A 13,442-nucleotide genomic window follows, 5' to 3' on the forward strand; every position below is an offset into this window, starting at 1 on the left:
ACCTTGCAGACATTTTGGATTTGTTCTTCTGACTCACACAGCTTAGGCAGCCACACTTTATTATAGGTTTTAACCGTGCTATAAGCATGAACAGCAACAGAGGCACATTAGTTTTTCTCACTCCAAAAATCATCATAGCCTCTGTTAAGGAGACAGTTTCCTCAAATATGTTAACATGTCTTTGGATTAGTTCAAATACAGAGGAAAGACAAGTTTAAGATTTTAAGAAATTCTTGGTATTGGACAAGCTCATAGTGCACAGATGTGACTCTTACAATTATTTTATTAGTTATTAATATTTTTATTGTGTTTAAGCAGAAGATAAATTGCTGTTTAGTTCATAACATGTCAAAAAAGTAAAGCAAACTATCATTTTATTGTTAACTGTGGCTCTCAGAGCTGTCTGTCTATTTAGTCACTTAATGAATAATAAAAACGCATTAAATAAAAATGCCTTTAAGGCCTTTGTAACAGTTAACTGCAGATAAAATGTTAATCAGTTTTATTCTTTGTGCTTTGAAGAATCACCCTAGTTATACACTGCAATTTTGATATTATTATGAAAGTAGTAAAGCGTAGATTGTTCCTTCTAACAAATAACACTGGGCCTGATAACATGTCTCAGATGCATTATAATGAACATGGGCTCTGAAATGTTTTGATTAAAACCCACACTACTGCATCAGAGCCACACCTGGAAAAGGTTTGAGGATTTGCCACAGGAGACACTTTATAGGCAAATGACAGCGGTATTATCAATAGCTGTATTCTCAATTTTGTGGATTCTGATCTACTGTCATGGCTTTCTGATGCACCTACAGGCCAGCCGAGCCATCATTAACACTGTGTTCTTTTCCTACCTCGGCAAGTCAAAACAGGTTTGGTTTATATTAGCAGGTAGGCGCCTCTTTGCTGCAGCAGCCATTGAGGCACACAAAATACCTTCATGGTTTGACCAAGGCGTTTTGGCTTGGGGGCCAAATAAAACATACAGGCGACATTAACAAGGGGATGCCAACATCACTTCCTTTATAGGGATGGGGGCATGTTTTTGTCCAAAGGTGCATTATGAAAACGTGAAAGTTAAACTGTGTCTATCTGTCTATCTATCTGAGTGATCAAGGTTAACTGTGTGTTGAAGAAACAAACTCTGAAGGAGACACACAACCTCTTTACTTTTTACTACAAGCTACAATCACCCATTCACACACACCATACAGTATTTTTCTATCCATCACTTGGAGTGGAGTATCTTGCCCGAGGACACTTATCTGACTAGTAGATGAACTTCTCCGCATCCCTTCATCGGGCAAAGAGAACTGCATCCCCCCTTTTTTTATTGATTGAACAAAAAATTAAATTTTTAACTGGATGGACAGCACACACTTTTAAAACGAGGTGGCATTAAAATGAGGTAAGGTAAGTGAGCAAGGCAGGTTTGTTGACTTTACATCTTCCTAATTATCTATCAACTATGTAAATACGTAATAAATTGTTTGTAACACTTGAAAATGTTTATCAGAGGTGCATTAACAAACACATTAATATAAATGCTCGCATTTGCTTACAACTACTACGTAATATAAATCATTTATCACATCTTCATCTGGTCATCATACATAATACATGTCCACCTCTGGAAGTGGTGCAGCTGGCTTTATGCCTGTGTCTTAAGCATTATCAAGCACCACTGGAAAACCCAACCACATGTTTTTACTTCCTGTCAAGGTGGTGCACCTGCTCATATCAGCTCCACCCCCTTAGCCTCCCTCCCTCCCTGCCTCCTACCCCCCCCCCCCCCCCCCCCCACACGACACCTCTCGCTCCAGGTTTGACTACAGTACCCAGAGCGCACTGCGCCGCTCTCCACTCTCCCTCGCTCTCCGCTGCGCCAGTCCGCCTCACTGACTCGCAGAACCAGTTGGTTTGGCCCAGCTTCTTGTTTCCTGCCTTCTCACTGTGTGTGTGCTGCTGCTGCTGCTGTTGTTGTTGCCTGGTGTCAACCTACGCCGACGGGAGAAGAAGACATATCCCTCCCTCTCCTCTGTCAGAGGGCCGCTTCCAATTTGCCTTCACTTTCCTCCTCGCCGGCACCATTGGCTTCCGTGCCGTGCCAGTCAACTCGCCTCCTTCCCCAGCCCGAGTTGAGCAGCAACAGCTCGGAAACATCTGGCCGCCGCAGAGTGCTAGACTCCCCGTCCCTGCGCCTGCTCGCCTCGGCAGCCTGTTATGGAAATTAGTCCAAAGTCAATCTAGTTTTGTCTCCGAAGGAAAAAAGAGGGGATTTTGACGGAGGAAGCGGGGAAGACGGTGGACCTTCTTGTCTGTAAGTGCTGCTTCTAATACCGGAGTCCGATTAAAGGAGGCTCAGGAGAGAGAGAGAGAGGGTGGGTTACGGAGGGGAAAAAGTAGCTAAACCTTCCTTAGCATGACTGTGTTGTCTCCACGCACTAATAGTTGCTATGTTAGCCGTCCCTCCGCGGTGTTTTAGGGGCTGTTGTCATAGCACCTGGGCCTCCCGAACAACTGTAAATAGCTCAATATTGCAGCCCGTCCGCCTTACTTTTGTTAGCCGCGATCGGGCTATAGCTAGCTGCGTGGGTCAGTATGTCTCCGTGTGTGTCTCTCCTTGTTTTTCTGTGTTTGTTGTGTCTTCTGGTAAGAAATTAATTACAATACTCCTTTTCTCGCTCGGAGACTTGTCTCTGAACAGCCTGTAAGCGGTAGCAGGAGTTGGACTTTTATGCTAATTTTCTCCCCGGACCGTCGTGGGCAGGCAGCTTGAAAATTTAGTCTTAAATTAAAACAAACTCCTGCAGACTTTCTCCTAAATTTGATAACACTTTAGAGGTGATAAAAACGCGTCAAAGTGAGGTGAAATTGATTTTTTTAAAGCGACTTCCAAACCGGGTAATTAAAAGAACTCCGGTGGTGAAGTTAATTAGAAGTTTAAGTTGATTAATGTGATGTTTCCCGCACTTTATTTCTGTTTAATTGACACAGTGAAATTTTTCATTACAGGAGATTACACGGCAAATATTTCTAATTAACTCACAAAATGTTGAAATAGGTGATTATGAAACAAAGAAAAAATAATATTAATGTCATTTATTTCCACATTTGTGTGTAGTTGTGATCGCAGTGGGCGGTGTTGCTATTATTTTATTTAAAAAAAAACAACTTTATTTACAGCCAAAATAAAATAGAAAATAAAAGTTGCAGAGTTGTAAACGTTACAGAAAGTTTGCCCAAAACGAAAGCGAAATACAGCCGTTATAATAAGTGTAATAAGTTTCTCCCCGGCTATTAAACACCCTGCACACCTTTTGTTTTGCCCTCACTGGACTCTTTCGGCTCATTTTGGTCACCCAGTGAGTCGTCCGAAGGGGTCCGGGCAGTGGTGTTGGTGGTGTGTAAGGGGTGGTGGTTGCTGGATACATGGATATATGGATGGATGGATGAATGAGCGGATGAATGAGTGAATACAAGACGAGGCAGCGGCGCTGAACCGTAAAAGAGTGGAAAACAATATCAGCTGCGTGCGTCTGTCAGTTGCAAATGTGCCGTGTTGGCTTTTGTTTATGGTAACTGGAAGGAGAAAAAGACAGAAGGAGAAGGACAGAGAAGTGCATTTCAAATGATTTTAGACGCCAGGTAAAAGAAAAGTTGTTTGTGTGTGTGTGTGTGTTTTTAGTGCGTAAACTTTGCATTTCCTTAATAGTTTTGGTGGCAGTTGCAGCTTAGTGATTTTGATGTGTAAACTCCAAACACCAAATCCCAGAATATTTTATCCGACTTGTGTTTTATTTCCCGGAGAGAGAAAAAAAGGAGGGGGAGAAAGAGAGACAAAGTTGTGCGGTGTTGGTAGAATGAAAGAGGAGTCTGGTGGCAGGAGTGTAGAGGAGGCAGCATATGGCTGTAGAAAGAGCACAGCTGGAGGTAGCATCTCCATCTGAGGATGATGTCAGAGCAGCTGACAGGCTGCCATCCACCCCACCTCCTCCTCCTCCATCCCTCCACTGCCTCCACCCCTCCCCAGTCCTTTATTGTGAGTCTCAGCGGCAGCCTGGGAGAGTCAGTGCTGTGCGTGTGTGTGCAGTGTGCGCACGCTGTGTGTGTGTGTGTGTTTGTGGCTGCTGATCAGCGCCAGTTAGGAGGAGGAGGAGGAAGAGGAGGAGGAGGGAGGTGGTATCTCGTTCCCCCTCCAACATCTCCTCCACTTTGCATCTGTCCCTCGCAGTTTGAACAGCGTGTTTTTTTTTTTTTTGCTTGCCTGCCTGCCTCCCTCTTCTTCTTCTCTCTTCTTCTACCCACTCATTGATTCAGAGAGAGCGAGCGAGCAAGAGAAAGAGCAAGAAAGAAAGAGAGAGAGGGAGAGGGCGATACACAGCCATTCCCAGCCAGAGAGCCCGGCTATTCTGCTACAGTGGAGTTAATCAAGTTGATGCATACTGCTGCAGGTATCGTTTTGTGTGTGTATGTGTGTGCGTGCGTTTACAGTAGGAGAGTCCGGGATGGTGGAGTTTTGTTTTGTTGTGGGGGATCTCCGGTGTGTCAAACCAGTGTGAGAACTGCGTGAAACTGCTGGCGAGTGCTTCAGAAGTAAACGGCAAAGGTAGCCGGTGCTGCCTGTCTGAGGGGTAATTGCAGCCCGGGAGCAGTCTGCTTGTTTTTAGCTTGCAGTCGAGAGGGGTGCATTTAAAACTTAAGCTGCTGCTTCCTGTTTGAGCTGTCAGACGTTTTGTCGGGACACTTGTTAATTGAAAGGGAAGTGTAGTTTTTTGCAGTTTAATCGTGATCATAAATCATAAAAGTAAGTGTCCTTTGAAATGTAGTATTTAGACATTTTAAGAGAAGACAATAAACACATATTTTAGCTAATAAATAGGCTTAAAAAACCCTAGAATAAACTGAGCAGTTATTTAATCTGTATTATCTACTTTACATTTTTCCTGTTAATTCTAGCTCTCTGTAAAAATTACTTGAAAGCATGTGCGGTCCGCTCTACCCATTTTCCCCCTCCTGTCGGCTGGAGTAGAGGAGACTAATTTAGAAGTTGCAGATTTGAGCTGCCTGAATTGGCTAGACAGCTGTAATCGCACTCCCTCCTAGTCTTAATCTCTTTATCTGGCTAGCAGCTGCCATATGGCCCCCGTCAGCTGGATCAGATGTGGGTAAGCCTCCCTCCCCGGCCGTCCCAGCCTCTCCCTCACCCTCTCCCTCCCTGCCTGCCCCTCTGTGTGTGTCTCTCTCAGACCCCTGCCTGAGCTGGCTGGCCGGGGCCGGGTGGGCTGGGTGACTGGGCTGCTGCCCTCCTGAGCCTCCGCCGGCGGCTCCCTCCCCACCGTCGCCACCGTCGTCTTTATTTTTAGCCATCTTTAAGGATTAGGATTGATGCTGTGACGAGCAGGGCACTTACAGTGATTGTATTGTAAATCTTCTCTTCTGGGTGGTGGTGGGTGGAGGGGGTTGAGGAAGAGGGCAGTTTCTACTATGGGGCGGATGTGCGGGGTTTTTCTTGTAAGATTCAGATGGGAAGGAGTGCATGAGTGACGGCTGGTTTATATGTGTGTGCGAGTGTGTGTGTGTGTGGAAGGAGGAGGTGGTAGAGGGGTTTGGCTGGACGGTGGGGTGGGGGGGAGGTGGGAGGTGGTACACCCTTGTCCCTGTAAGTCCCCCTCATTAAAAGCAGTCTGAACAAGCCGGAGGGCGAGCACACACACACATGCACATCACACGGACGCACACACAGTCTAACACACTGACATTCTTGGTTTAGCTTCATTCAAATGAGGTGATTTAACTGCTTTGGTTAACACAGTGCAGAGCGGGACCAATGTATTTTCTCAGGCAGGACAAATCGACTTGGCTAACAGGTGGGACCTTTTACACATTTCTTTTTTCTTATTGTCTTCTGGAATCAAAGGTTTTTTGCACAATTAGTTGGTAATTAATTTTATTAATTCGATAATTTCCAGCAAATCTTCTCTAAGAACACCTGCAGAGCATTGATGCAAATTTCCTCCCTTTTTTTCCCTCCACGTCTAATCTCACACCTAAAGCCGAAGCTCGCAGGTTAAACAAGGGACAAGCTGTTTTGTTTTTGACAGTGCTGTTTCAATTGGCCAGTTTTGCTGCTCGACTTAGCCTGTGGAGGTGGTTGGTAGGTAGGCTGGTACTAAGTGTGTGTGTGTTGTGTTTTCTATGTGAGGACAGTGTGTGCAGCTGAAAGCCGGTTACCTAAAAGGGCTGTGCCAGGCCAGGCCAAAGTGGGTTAATAAAAATAACCAGCGTAGGAGCAGCGACAATCCAGGAGTGCAGGCAGAGGAGTTGGAGAGATACAGAGAGTGAGAGCGGAGAGACCGAGTAGAAGAATCGGTCGCTGGTGGTTTACCTGAGATTGAGTCTTTGTCTTGGTATAAACTGAGTTAGTGGTTTTTCTTAAATGAAACCATAAATTGTATTTTCTTTCTATTTTTCTTGTCTGCTTTTTATTTATTTTAAATTAATCAAGTAATTGGAGCAGAAAATGAACATTTGGTTTGTTGTATGAAGGAATGCGTGCACGACTTTACGAGAATTGTTTCTGTCGATGTTGGGATGAGGAGTAAAAAAATCCGGGTTGTGCGTAGGTCATGGCTTATTTTAGTTAACTTTTTATGCGTTTTAAAATTATTATTTCATGTGTTACTCTTCCTGTTTGTGCCTTTCGTGTTTTCTTGTCTTTTTCTTGTTTTGTTGTCAGCGTCGTTATATCAGATATGTTTTTTTACTGATTCTCTCTGTCCTTGTGTTTCTTAATTTTTAATCTTTTTGTGTTTTTTACCAGATTTAATACAAATTTTGTTCACAGAAATTGTGGCGTTAAAAGAAACCTCTTAGTGGTGATAAAAACTAAATCATGGTCTCTCTGTTTAGCTTCCATTTTTAACTTGTTTTCCACCTTTTTAGATTCCATAGTTTTCTATTGCTCCTCATTTCATGTAATCTTGGTCGCTTCTTGTTTACCTTTTAATTCTTTATATTTTGCATATTTATGCTAATGGAAAGGTTGTTTTTTTATTATACCCCCTAAATGAAATCATTAAAATAACAAAAAATAAAAACTGTAGGTGTAAAATGAAAGACATCTTTGATACTTTATGAGATGTAATTAACTTTGACTCTGTGTCTGTGTGTGTGGCTTCAGGTTATGAGGACGGCAGGATGGAGTTCCCAGACCACAGCAGACATTTACTCCAGTGTCTGAGCGAACAGCGGCATCAGGGCTTCCTGTGTGACTCCACGGTGCTGGTGGGCGATGCCCAGTTCCGTGCCCATCGTGCTGTGTTGGCCTCCTGCAGCATGTACTTTCACCTTTTCTACAAGGACCAGCTGGACAAGAGAGACGTGGTGCACCTCAACAGTGACATTGTCACAGCTCCGGCCTTTTCCCTGCTCCTGGAGTTCATGTACGAGGGCAAACTTCAGTTCCAGGACCTTCCCGTGGAGGATGTGCTGGCAGCAGCCAGCTACTTGCACATGTATGACATTGTCAAGGTGTGTAAGAAACGTTTGAAGCAGAAGGCCACAGCGGAGGCAGACAGCACGCGCAGAGAGGATGACGGTGGGTCCAGCTGCTCTGATAAAGCCGATAGTCTATCAGACGGTTCCACAGGCCGGCCTGCTACTGCCGACCTGCTGCACAGCGATGAAGAGGAGGAGGGAAAGGCAGAGGGAGGGCCGCTGTGGCTGAGGCTGCCGTCTGCAGACAGACCAGGGACACCAGCTATGGCTACAACCAGTCCAGGGCAGGGTGAGGCGGAGACGCAAACAGGGGAAGGCCTGGGAGAGGGAGGAAAGCTCCTTTCTCCGGCCGGCAGCCCCACCAGCTCCACTGGATCTCTCTCCCAGAGGTCCCACCGCTCCGTGAGCTCTCGTGGGGGCCACAGGGGTAGGAGGGTGTCAAATGATGCAGCTGACTGCGTCCTGGACCTGTCAGTCAAGCCAATTGCAGGTAGCAACCACACTAACCACCACCAATCCTTTTTCAGCGGAGCAGCTACACCAGACAGCCTCCAAAGCCCATTGGCTGTTAGGGTAAAGGTAGAAAGGGGTGTGGCTTCAGATGAGGAAGAGGAACTGGGAGGTGGGGACTATGACATGGAGCATAGCGGCCTCACCAAGGCCACGGTTCCTAACACCAACGGGGGCCTGGCCCACCACGGGGTCGGAGGGCCCTTGTCGGCCCAGCGGAGGCTCGGCCTGGAAGCACACCTGTCCGCTCTGCGAGAAGCCTCCCTGGCCTCAGAGCTGGAGCGGGAGGAGAAGCCTTCAGCCACAGCAGACGATGAGGACATCCTGGGGGGCGAAAACGAGCGCGCTCAGGCTGAGGCGGCCAGCATGGATAGCTCGCTGCTGCCTTACGTCTCCAACATGCTGTCGGCTCAACACACACAGATCTTCATGTGCCCGCTGTGTAACAAGGTTTTCCCCTCACCCCACATCCTCCAGCTTCACCTCAGCTCCCACTTCAGGGAGCAGGAGGGCATCCGCGCCAAGCCCGCCGGAGATGTCAACGTGCCCACCTGCAACATCTGCAGCAAGACCTTCTCCTGCATGTACACGCTGAAGCGCCACGAGCGGACACACTCCGGTGAAAAACCCTACACCTGCACCACCTGCGGCAAGAGCTTCCAGTACTCACACAACCTCAGCCGCCACGCAGTGGTGCACACGCGTGAGAAGCCGCATGCTTGCAAGTGGTGCGAGCGGCGCTTCACGCAATCCGGGGACCTCTACCGACACATCCGCAAGTTCCATTGCGAACTGGTCAACTCGCTGTCAGTGAAGAGCGAACCTCTGGCGCTCCCAAATGTCAGGGATTGGGCGATCGAGGACAGCTCCCAGGAACTGTGGAAGTAGAAACAGACTTCTAGGTTTGGTAAAGGGAAAAAGACGGAGAGTGAAAGAAAGGCAGAGAGGCGTGGGGAGGTTAGAGGGAGGCGGCAGAGTTTGATATTTGGGGTTTAAGTGAGTCACGTTCTTGTTTGTTGCAACATCTCATTCAATAGCACTTTAATAGCACATGAAAATGTTACTACTGAGTTGTTTTTCTTTTCTTTTTGTTCCTATTTGGGGTAATTTTTGTTTTATTCTATTTTATTCTGAATCCTCATTTTTATTTCGCGCAAGTTCTCTCCTGTTGGTGGTTTTAATTGCGTCTCTGGACACGGGTCCCAGTGAGAAAGTCTCGCCTTTTTGAAGAGTTTTCACTCTGTTTGTGTTTCATCCCAGACACAACACTCCGATGCTGGCCAGCGTATCGGTCCCAGTTCCACAGACAGCAAAACACCACTGCAGGAGTTCAGGTCGAACACACTGAAGTGAAAAAGCATTACAATACACTAAACGGGTACTGTGATCACCACAAGTCGACGCCACCACACACACAGTTTGAATTAGCGTGCGCACACGCGAGTGTGTGTGTGTGTGTGTGTGGTACTGCACTACTCTGGCAAAAATTTCACCTAACGTGCGTGAGTGTGTATGAGTGTGTTTTGTGTGTATTGATTTTATTTTCTACTGGCACGGAGGTGTCGTTGGCGAAGCGCTCCCCGCTTCTCTTGTTAAGCTCTTTGGTGTTGTGTGTTCAGGGGAAAGCTGACTGACTGACAGATAAACTGATGGCACTCATGCAATGCACAGCCTCCTTTTTTCACTTCCAGTCAATTTGAAGTATTTTCTAAAAATGAAAAGACCTTTACAAATAATTATTAATTATTATTGTTATTGATAGAATTTTTTTTCTTAAATCTAGCTGGCAGTCTTTAAAACATCTCTTGTTGAAAAGGTATTTAATTTAAGGTTGTTGTATATTGTTCTGATATAGTTTAAAAACTTTAATTCTTTGCATTTTTTTAAATTAATGATTATTATTATTATTATTATTTTGTTACTTTTTTTTGTAATGGGACCTGCTGTTGTTGCATGATGTCCAAACCTGTATATTTTAAAATAAAAATGTGAATTTGCTGTATTACTGTACACATTGTAATTGATCAAATATTTGACAACGGGCTTTCCTTTTTTTTTCTTTTCTTTTCTTTGTGAATACTACTCCAGGGTGCGGTCTGTTGAAAAACTGAATATTATTCTCACGACTATGGAAAAAAAAATGCATGAAATTTTGATTTTGTCTTAAACCTTTAAGTTGTGGTTTTTGCATCGGGGAGGGGGAACGTTTGAACCGTACACTTTTGACAGTGAAAAGTCGGATATTTTGTACTCGCTGGGCTCCTAGAAGAACGTTACCGAATGTGTTTCCGTCGGATGTTGAAGCGATATGATGAAGCATTTTAAGCCTGTGTCTATATGCACTGATCTTTCTGCTGCACGCGTGTGTGTGTGTGTTAATGCGTGCGTGCGCGTGTGTGTTTACGAGCGTGTGACTCGGTTAGCACCAGTCAATTTAACCTACTGAAGATCTACGTCCACCCAGCACTTCCTCCTCTTGCTCCTCCTCAGGCGTTAAATGTCTCTACTGCTATAACTTTTGTGTCCGTCCTCACCGGTTCTAAACGCGGTCGAGCCATTTCTTAATTATTTCTGCAGATTTGGGCTCTCGTTTCAGGTCTGTTGAGTGCAGTTTTTTAAAACATTTTTTATTAAATTGTGGCTTGGCTGAAGTGTGAAGGATACGGAGGGAGGGAGTAAGGAAGGAGCGAGGCTGAACCTGAGCTGTCCTGCTGAAAGTTGAAGGGTCAGATATCTCTGCCACACTGTTGCTTCACGCTGAGCCGAGCTGTGCTGAGCTGAGCGGGGCCGTTAAACTCACCCAGCTCAGTGCAGTGTGCATTTCACATTAGGTGCAGCGGATGTCACGTCTGTGTGTGCGTGCGTGCGTGTCTGTTTGTGTGTTTCCTTTTAAAGCATAATCCTTACTTTGAGATCGATGGGAGAGAATTGGCATGCCTGAATGCACCTTTTTAAGCTTAAAGACATGAAATCAGATTTTTTGCTGAAAAGATGCCTTTATTTAAAAAAATAAAAATAAAATTACATTTCTGATGCTGTGATGTATTTGATACTGTAAAGCATTGAGAAATGGCTGTTGAAAATTTTGTGTAAATTCTTGGAATTTATTGAATTTATCTATTTTGATCATGTGATTAGAAAACTCTTGTATGTAAATGTTGCGTTTGGGTCAGGGCTACATCAGTTTCTTCTTCTTTTTTTCTCGTTTTTATTGAAATTTCAAAATAATTGGTCAAGCGTTTATACAATCCAAAAACATTTTTCAGAAAGATACTGACACTCCACATTACCCCCCCCCCTCTCTCTCACTCACTCAAATATGTATGTGTGTGTGTGTTAGTGTGTGTGTCCCCGCAGATGTGCATGTGGTGGGTGGGGTATATGTACATGCCGCCCCGTCATCTGGTGGCACCTACAGGCTCTGCCAATGCAACAGTGTGGGTGACATTGCGGCAGTTTGCACCACATCGTCTCATTTTTGTCCCGAAATGTTATTTCTTCACTGGCAGCGTCTCTGCATATGGGCTCCCTCCATCCTGCTGTTGTTTTCATCATTACTGCTGGGGGTTTTTTTTCCCATTTTTTTCCCTCCCTGTTCTGTTCCTCTGGTTTTACTTGACCGCCTTAAACTGCTGTAGTCCGGGCTGTTATTTTATTTTTAAAAGTGTGAGTGTGTGGGGTGGAGTGGCGGGAGTGATGTTAACCACTCAAGACGCTGTGAAGTAAACCACCCCGACTGGACATCTCCATCTTTTTGCTGTGCTTACTTGAAAACAAAAGGGGGTAGATTGGGTTTTTTTTTTTTAAGTAAGGTATAAAATAAATAAAATTTAAAAAAAAAATCAAATGTCATAGACAGTTTATGGTAAAGAAGATGATGGGTTGGAGGGTGGGGAGAGGGCATGAAATGACTGAGTCTGTTTTGAAAAAGGACAATCACTGTCTGGGGGGGGGGGAAACAAGCAGATTTCAATTGAGATCTATTTACTCCCTGTTGAGATTACAATTTTTTTCCTTTGCTTTTCTTTTATGTTCCTTTTTTCAGATTTAGTCATTTTAGCTTTGACAATCATAGTTGGGTTGATTTTTTTTTCTCTCAAGGGGAGTAAATTCTAATTGTGTTTAGTTTTGTAATTTTTTGGTGTGCTGTTGTTGACATTTTTAAATTGTGTGCAAACTGCAATAAATTATAAGAATCTTGAAATTCAACCCATGTGTGTGTGAAGCTTTTTTCTTTTTTGTGTTTAACTTTACTCATAAAAGTCACAGTTTCCTCGCTGCCATTAAAATAACGAAGATTAGCGACATTTAACTCTGTGTGTGCGCGCTCAAGAGTTACAGGTTGCATGAGGGCCAGTTGGGAGGTCTTGGCATCCTGCTCTGCAATGACTTGTCATGTGGGTGGAAGCTGTGCATGTGTGTGTGTCTGAGAAGCTCTACAGCGAGCCGTGCCTGGACACAGCGTGGTGGCCTGCACACTCGCTGTGTGTGTACTCACACAGCTCCTGATATATATCTGCAGCACTGGCTGAAGTGTAGGCTGCATTTGAGAAGAAAATGTGCAGCAGCTTGTTGAGATCCAATCCCCTGCACCACACGCACACAGCCTCCTCCTAAAGGTTCTCAGGCACAGGTTTCCAGTAAAGAAATCAGCTTTAGCTAATGTCTTGCTGCTCAGTAAACCGGCTCTTACAGATGCATTAAAAGCCCCTGCACTCGGAGGCCAAGGAGCAGCGTTCATTAGGCCACAGATGGCCACTTCGATAAGCCCCCAATGCACACTCACGTGATAAGCTCACTCCTAATCTTTATGACATTGTCCCCTGTCTGATGAATGCCTAATGTCAGTTTAAGAAACTTGGAAGTGTTAAAAAGATTTCAGTGTGGCGTCCACTTCAAGGAAAGTTCAATGTTTCAACTTTGCAGCTATTTTACTAGGTGAGGTTACTCACAGTGGCAGGCCATTATTTGGAATTTATTTATTTTATTATAAAACTTGTCAAAAAACAGTAGGAGACATTTCATTTTAAAAGAAAAAAAACTTTTTTCTCAGTTGAGATATCGAGACAATGTAAAAAAGTCTCTTTGAGATACCTTCTTTAAATCTTCAGAGGCAGAAAATACATTAACCCTCTCCTTTGCTCCTGTGCTACTTGGTGATCATTAATTGCAATCTGCAGCGTTGTAAGTGAACATCTGCTTGTAGACAACTGCGCTCTCTCTCTCTCTCTCTCTCTCTGTATGAGGAGGCCGTGCGAGGTTTGCTGTGAATGTAGGTCATTAATTTGTTTCTGTCCTTTGTTTACTTAAGGAAGGGGGGACAAAGGGGCAGCTGCAGAACCATTTGGCTGTGCCCAAGGCGGGCCAGCTCAACATGTTGGGAGGCTGAGACCAGCTTGGGCTCCTGTCTGGGGCCCGGGCCCCTG

At 44.9% G+C, this 13,442-nt stretch overlaps 1 protein-coding gene across 5 annotated transcripts; it reads left to right on the forward strand.

Moving 5' to 3' along the window:
* Positions 1 to 1,868: 1,868 nt before the first annotated feature.
* Positions 1,869 to 12,225, forward strand: zbtb18 (zinc finger and BTB domain containing 18). 5 transcript variants are annotated; one of them, XM_006783648.3, is made up of 2 exons: positions 1,869 to 2,326; positions 7,190 to 12,225. In XM_006783648.3, the coding sequence occupies exon 2, from the start codon at positions 7,207 to 7,209 to the stop codon at positions 8,902 to 8,904; it is 1,698 nt and encodes a 565-aa protein (XP_006783711.1). In that variant the 5' UTR covers positions 1,869 to 2,326; positions 7,190 to 7,206; the 3' UTR covers positions 8,905 to 12,225. The 5 variants fall into 5 exon arrangements, with proteins under 5 accessions (XP_006783711.1, XP_006783708.3, XP_006783710.1 ...); XM_006783645.3 differs by lacking the exon at positions 1,869 to 2,326 and adding an exon at positions 2,448 to 2,601; XM_006783647.3 differs by lacking the exon at positions 1,869 to 2,326 and adding an exon at positions 3,826 to 4,460.
* Positions 12,226 to 13,442: the final 1,217 nt, after the last annotated feature.

This window comes from Neolamprologus brichardi, chromosome 13 (assembly GCF_056152115.1).
Source record: "Neolamprologus brichardi isolate AB-2024 chromosome 13, ASM5615211v1, whole genome shotgun sequence".
Lineage (NCBI taxonomy): Eukaryota > Metazoa > Chordata > Actinopteri > Cichliformes > Cichlidae > Neolamprologus > Neolamprologus brichardi.